General features: G+C 48.9%; 1 protein-coding gene across 1 annotated transcript; it reads left to right on the top strand.

Annotated features, from left to right (window-relative positions):
- The first annotated feature begins 5,055 nt into the window (after positions 1-5,055).
- MFSD5 (major facilitator superfamily domain containing 5) lies at positions 5,056-7,377 on the top strand. The gene is made up of 2 exons (XM_054590756.1): positions 5,056-5,226; positions 5,815-7,377. Exon 2 carries the CDS (start codon positions 5,833-5,835, stop codon positions 7,183-7,185), a length of 1,353 nt encoding a protein of 450 aa, XP_054446731.1. The 5' UTR covers positions 5,056-5,226; positions 5,815-5,832; the 3' UTR covers positions 7,186-7,377.

Genomic DNA, 7,377 nt, shown 5'->3' with positions numbered 1-7,377 from the left:
GTGGGCTGTTGCTCCCTAGAGAGGCTGTCAGTCTGCCGGAGCACTTCTGTAGCTGCCTCCTCAGGCAGGAGGCAGAGGCACCAGGTGGAGTGAGAGGGCTCCCCTAAACCCCTCCCCCAGCAGGTACAGGCAGAAGGCTGCTCAGAGCCCCTGGCCTCCTCCTCAGTCCTGAGGGTGAGAGCAGGTATCTGCTTTGAAATTAGTTTCTGGGCATGTTCCTGCTGGTTCCAGAAACTCCTCTTCTGCAACTTTTGGAATGGAAACTCTTCTGCTCAGAGCCTCTTCCAAGGCCCCTGAAGGTGAGCAAATTGGACATTTTCCCCCTCTTTTCAACCTCTTCTGAAGACCTTTCTTGGTTTCTCTGCAGTTCACATAGATAAGATAGATTCTTCCTCTAGAGGTGGTAGGGAATCCTTTGTCCAGGGGCGATTTTTTTTTTTGCCCCTTGGACTTTCACCCATATCTCTGACTGATCCAAGAGTCTCTGGACCCCTTAGCTCTCCTCTTGAGTCAGGCAAAGATGATCAGTTCTTCTTGGACCAGAAGAGGAGGCTGAGCAGAGTGTTTTTGGCTCCTCCCTTCCCTTGGATATTATGGCATCACACATGGTCTTTTGCTTCTAGGAATCTGGCGCTCTCTGCCTGAATGTCTTGTCTTGCAGATCTCTGAGTGCTCACCCAGCCTCCTGACCTCAATCTTCCAGGATTAATCCCATCTGCAACCTCTGTGCTCATCTGGCATGCAGGTGAAGGAAGCTAGGAACCCTTGACTGAAGTTCCCAATGATGCCATCCACACATAGCTAGGCATAAGTCCCCTGTCCCTGGGGGTGTGCCTAGGGGTTTGAAAAAGACTCCAAAAGAAAGCTGGAAGTGAGAATCCAGTATCTGCCCAGGAATGGATCCTAAACTGAGAGCCGCTGAGCCCCCTTCTACATTTCTCAAGTTCTCTAACACTAGTCTTTTCAATCTTCTCTTTCTCAGCCTCCTTCTCTGAGACCCTTTGGGCTGTATTTTTTTCCCCCTTTCTATCTCTGTTCACCTTTCAGTTTATCCTTCCTTCTATCTTTTTAGGTCATTCTCTCCATTTGTTTTCTTCTATTACTGGGGCATTCTGCTTTCACCTGCCTTGTGTCTTGACATGTGTTTTCTTCACTCTCTATATCTCTAATTCTCCCTCCATTTCCCTCCAAAGTATACTTCTCCCTCCAAAGTATATTTTAAATTAGAAGGGGAAAATATACTAATAAGTATACTAATTTAAAATTTAAAAAATGCATCTTTTTCTTTCCCCCTTTCCTGTCTCAATTTGTGTCTTCATATCTAAGTTTTTTGTCTTTTAATGTACCTGACATCGCTCCACTTTTCTGTCCTACTCTGCTCCTGGGTGTATTTCATTCATGATCTCTCATTTGTTTCCCTTTCTGTCTTTCTCTCTCTTCCAGTCTTCTGTGTCTAGCTGTTTTTTTACTTCCTACCTCTCTCTCTGCCTCCCCATCTCTTTCCTCCCACCCCCTGTAGCACCCTGCACACTAGGCCTGCCTCATGCCCACCCTATTGCTGTCCAAGGGCCAAGACACCAAGCACTATAGTATCTGTCTGTCCCCTACACACCCCAAACCCTGGAAGGAGTGAGTGAAGGCTGGATACAGTTGCCAAAATAGTCCCTCCTTTCCTCACCCACTATCCAGGCTATCCATCCCTATTCAGCTCTAAGCCCCAAATTTTTAAAAAATAATGCTTGTCCCAACTTCCTATCCTGAAAACTGGCAATTAAAAAGAAAAAAAATTAAGCATTTATACTGCCTCTCCTGTATAAACAATATTTCAGGATAGCCAAATAACTGTAAGTGGTGGAGAAAAGTTCTTATTTACAGAAAAATTTCAACTAATATGGAAGGACTATGGAATCAGAAAAATCGCTGTCTTGCAACCCTTCATGAAATAATTGATCAAAGCAAGAATCTTCAATGGATGAAACAAGGATCATGGTTGATGGAGAACTTTACAATGGAAGGATCGAATTGTCACCACCTGACCCCCTGGAGAATCTTAGCATTGCTAAAAGGAGCACAAGCACACACTGTATAGCTCCCATTGTGATGCATTCTGAAGCACTCAGCTCCTCCTCTGAAGGGCTCTTGCCAAACTAAAACCCTGAACGTGATTCTATTCAAAACTCCAGAGCTAATCTCCATTTAACAGGAAATACTGGGGATGGAAGAACAAATTAAATTACACAGTGAGGAAATAGGAAGACACATTCAGAACGTGGGATATTCTAAAGGAAATCTGGCCCAATTTTTTCAACTTCTCAGTGGCTGAGGGGAAAAGGTAAGAGGTGACAGAAAAAGACAACCACCACATGGAACATAAGGACCTCGTTTGGCTCCTGATTTGGACAATCCAATTGTAAAAAGACATTTTCACAGTCGGGGACAGTTAATTATGGATGGGATATTTGTGATGCCAAGGAATCAGTGTTGATTTTGCTAGATGTAAAAATGGCTTTGGGGTCATGTAAAAAAAAAGAAAGATTCTTTTCTAGAGATACATACTTAAGTATGGAGTGAAGTGAAATATTTAATTTTAAATATTTTGGTAAATAAAGAGAAAGAAAGGAACAACGTTACAAAATCAATATTGTTGAAGTAAGTATACAGAGGTTCACAGAATTATGTTCTCCTCCTTTGTGTATGTTTGAACCTTTTTGTAGTAAAAATTTTAAATGATGCTCCTCTGGTAAACATGGTTCCTAGTAACTCCCAGAACATCCTCCACATTTGCTCTCAAAGACTTCCCAAGTATGACTCCTCACACAGACCCCAGCTCTCCCTGCCCTCTACTGGAAGAAGGTACTAGAGATGCATTGTGCTCCCAGGCTGCCTTGTATGCCTTGTATCCCCTCCAGTCCTCTGCTTACACATTCCTCCTCTTTAGCTCTTTCTCAGCTGTGCCTCACAGCTATGAAGGGCCAGGGAACTGTAAAGAATAAACATATCGTGAATAGTTCTTAAAATAAACAAAAATAATCCAAAATAATGTAATCTTGCTTTAAGTGTCTCTCTGTCAGGTGCTTCGAAACAAAATGCAACTCAGTAATGGGAGAAAACTGGCCTTAGTCCTGGAAAGCACAAGGCAAGAAATGTGAGGCCATCCTGTCCCACTCCCTGCTTTTTAGAGTGACCTCTACCCTCAAAGAAAAGACCACCAAGAATTGAGAGACTGGATATCATGATTTCAAGGGGCTTCAGTCCCAGACTAGGACGGAGGGCATTTGGGTCATTCATGCTGTCACTCACTGAATGACCTCAGCGAAATCACGATTTTTGACTCTGAGCGTTTCTACATGAATGCATGGGAACCACTAACACTTTCTACTCTTGTAGAAGTTTGCCAATTAGAGATGAAAGCACTTTGGAGCTTGCCTATAAATCTCAGCTGTTTCCTTTATCATAGGAATTTCTTGAGATGTAATCCTGGATCCTCCCACCGTCTCTGTACCTTCCAAACTTCAGTATAAAGAAAACCAATATGTACCAATCACCTGTGCAACTAAATGAATTTACTTAATCTTCTCAGAAACCATATGAACTTGGAATTTGAAAGATCTGGGTCACAGTTCTGACTCTACTTCTTACCATGTGACTTTGGACATGATACCTAACCTTCCCAACTCTGGGTAATAAGGATAGTATTGACCTTATGAGTTGTTCTGACAGTTAACTGAGATAATTCACCTATAGCCATTGGTCCAGGACTTCTTAAAATAGATCTTAGGTACCTAATAACTGATAAGTGTTAACAGCTAATACAGGCCAGCACATTTAGAGTAATTTACATGGATTAACTTATTCATCAAATATTCATTGAATTTTTTTTTTAATGTACCAGTAACTGTTTTAGGTATTGGAAATACAAGTGAACAAAACAGATAAAAACCTGTAGGGAGAGGAGATAGTAAATAAATAAACAAAATGCATAGTATGCCAGATAGTGTTAAGTGCTATGGAGAAAATGCAGCAAGGAGACCTCACAGAGAGTTAGAAGGAAAGCAGGTAGATTACTGTGGTGGATGGAGGTGGTGTTGTTGCTCTTTTAAACAGATGGCCAAGAAAGCCCTCTCTGATGAAATGACATTTGAACAGAGAATTGGGACACTGAGGGCAGGAACCATGTGGGTATCTGAGAGAACTAGAACCTTACAGGGCACAATGTGCAAAGGCCCTGCTGGTGGCCAGTATAGACAGAGTAGGAGTAGGAGGGAGAATGGTAGGAGATGAGGTCAGAGAAGTAGTAGAGAACAGGACGAGGGCGGGGGGGGGGGGGGGTTGTAGGCCACTATAAAGATTTTGACTTTTATGCTTAGTGAGATGGGAAGCCATTGGGGAGAGTCTGAAAATCAAACTAAAATTTTCCAAGGTAACAGTTGGTAGGTAGCAGGAGGTGAGGGGTCCGCTCCAGGGCTGAAGTTCTTAACTCTCTGCTGCTGCTGAACCTTAGCCTTTTTACTTGTGCACTGCTCTCCTTTGACTTCAGATGAAGAAACTGGGACATTGAGCAATTTTGTGGCTTGCCCGAGGCCAGACAGGTGGTTAAGTGACAGGGGTGGGATTTGAGCATTTGTCTGCAGCCGGAGTTGGAGTCCTTCACACCACAGAGCCTTCCTCGGGTGTCTGGACCATACTAACTTCTGGCCTAGAGGTCACTACAGTGAAGGAGGGGAGAACAGAAGAGCCCATCGCCGCTTAAGGCAGCGGTGTTCCCCGGGAAGCTGCAGCCCCCGGTTCTGCGGGACTGCGGGCATTTTCCCCGTCAGAGCCGCGCTCTCTAACCTACAGCCTGTTGAAAGAGAGATTAAGTGGGCCTTTATTTCGGGTTGGCCCCGCAGGTATACAGGAATCAAAGGAGCGGGTGTCACGGGAAGGCGGCAGACAAGGCCGGACTGAAAAAAGCAGCCTTTTTCCAATCTGTTAGTGCCGCCGCCGGCATCCGGAGCTTGAGGGTAGGGGCGGAGCAGGGGCGGGGCTTGAGCGGCGCGCCCCCATCACGTGACGCGACCATCATGGCGGCAACCGGAGGCCTACCCGGCTCCCGGAAGCAGGCTGTGAGGGGCGGGCACGCTGCTAGAACCCAGGCCGGGGCCGGAGCCGGAGGTAGAGCGGGCAGGGCAGCGGGCGGCCTGGAGCCGGACGTGTCCGGAGCGTCCCCGCAGACCGGGGCAACAGGTGAGACGAGGTCTGGGTAAGGTGCGAGCGGGCGTGGCGGCCCTGGGGCGCTGGGCCAGGGCTAGGGGGCGCAAGGGGGTGCCCGTGACCTGGAGGATGGGGAATCTGAGATGAACGCGCGTGACCCTGAAACAACTCTAGAGGCCTGCGCCGGCGGGAGGGATGCCCGGTACAGAAGATGTGACTTTTAGGGCTAAAACGGGCTCCCCAGAGAGGATGGGAAGTAATAGGAGGAAATATGCAGAAGCTGTTGTGGAAGAGGGCAGAAGTCCCTTTATTCAAGGGGATGGGATTATTGAAGGGACTTCTTTGCCGTGTCAGGCAAGGTTAGGGAGAATGCTCAGTCTTCTCCCCGATCCTCTTACCTTTTCCCTGCCCCACTGTGTCGTAGGAGACTGCTCTGGCGGGCCACTCCTCCCACCCACCCAACTGGTCCCTCAGGTCTGAGTTCTGGGGGAGTGGATTTGAGGGGTGGGGAAGTGCAGTTGGCAGGGGGGTAGGGTGGAGCTGCCTTCTGCTTAAACAGCCAGCTCCTTGACAGTGCTGCCTGAGCAATGGATATGACTCTGAAAGCCCCTTCTTTCCCAGGTCGTCCGGGGGCCCGCCATGCTGGTGACTGCCTACCTCGTCTTTGTGGTCCTCCTGCTTTCCTGCTTGGGGTTGGAACTGTCAAGATGCCGGGCTAAGCCCCCAGGAAGGGCCTGCAGCAATCCGTCATTCCTTCGGTTTCAACTGGACTTTTATGAGGTTTACTTCCTGGCCCTGGCAGCTGACTGGCTTCAGGCCCCCTACCTCTATAAACTCTATCAGCATTACCACTTTTTGGAGGGTCAAATTGCCATCCTCTATGTCTGTGGCCTTGCCTCCACAGTCCTGTTTGGACTGGTGGCCTCCTCCCTTGTGGACTGGCTGGGTCGAAAAAAGTCTTGTGTCCTCTTCTCCCTCACTTACTCTCTGTGCTGCTTAACCAAACTCTCTCGGGACTACTTTGTGTTGCTGGTAGGGCGAGCACTTGGTGGGCTGTCCACCGCTCTGCTCTTCTCAGCCTTCGAGGCCTGGTACATCCATGAGCATGTGGAGCGCCATGACTTCCCAGCTGAGTGGATCCCAGCTACCTTTGCCCGAGCTGCCTTCTGGAACAACGTGCTCGCTGTAGTGGCAGGTGTGGCAGCTGAAGCTGTGGCCTGCTGGATGGGACTGGGGCCTGTAGCGCCCTTTGTGGCTGCCATCCCTCTCTTAGCTCTGGCTGGAGCCTTGGCCCTTCACAACTGGGGAGAGAACTATGATCGGCAGCGTGCCTTCTCAAGGACCTGTGCTGCGGGCCTGCGCTGCCTCCTCTCAGACCGCCGTGTGCTGCTGCTAGGTACCATACAGGCCCTGTTTGAAAGCGTCATCTTCATCTTTGTTTTCCTCTGGACACCTGTGCTGGACCCACATGGGGCCCCACTAGGCATCATCTTCTCCAGCTTCATGGCAGCCAGCCTGCTCGGCTCTTCCTTGTATCGCATCGCTACCTCCAAGAGGTACCACCTTCAACCTATGCATCTACTCTCCCTTGCTGTCCTCATCGTCGTCTTCTCCCTCTTCATGCTGACTTTCTCCACCAGTCCAGGCCAGGAGAGTCCCGTGGAGTCCTTCATAGCCTTCCTACTTATCGAATTGGCCTGTGGGCTATACTTTCCCAGCATGAGCTTCCTGCGGAGGAAGGTGATCCCTGAGACAGAACAAGCTGGTGTACTCAACTGGTTCCGGGTGCCCCTGCACTTACTGGCCTGCCTGGGGCTCCTAGTCCTCCATGACAGTGATCGCAAAACAGGCACTCGGAACATGTTCAGCATATGCTCCGCTGTCATGGTGATGGCTCTGCTGGCAGTGGTGGGGCTCTTCACTGTGGTAAGGCATGATGCCGAACTGCGGGTGTCCTCACCGACTGGGGAGCCCTACGCCCCTGAGCTCTAACCCTGTTACAGGACAAGGGGGCTGGGACAGACTCTTGAATCCCACCTTTCCAGGGTTGTACAGATTTCTCTGTGACTGACTTTGCGACTCTCTGGCCCCTCAGCTTGTCGTTGAGGCCTCTCCTGCCAGTGCTTTGGGTTGGGGAGCACATGGGGCCAGGAAAGAAGGTGCCAAAAGTTGCCTCTATGTTAC

The sequence above is a fragment of the Pteronotus mesoamericanus genome, unplaced genomic scaffold (assembly GCF_021234165.1).
Source record: "Pteronotus mesoamericanus isolate MK-2021 breed Mesoamerican mustached bat unplaced genomic scaffold, CSHL_Meso_final scaffold_21, whole genome shotgun sequence".
NCBI classification, from domain to species: Eukaryota; Metazoa; Chordata; class Mammalia; order Chiroptera; family Mormoopidae; genus Pteronotus; species Pteronotus mesoamericanus.
This window is presented reverse-complemented; position numbering and strand designations above follow the sequence as displayed.

What these genes read in the sequence shown, in the direction of transcription:
- MFSD5 (XM_054590756.1), top strand. Translation starts at nt 5,833, where the DNA reads ATGCTGGTGACTGCCTACCTCGTCTTTGTGGTCCTCCTGCTTTCCTGC.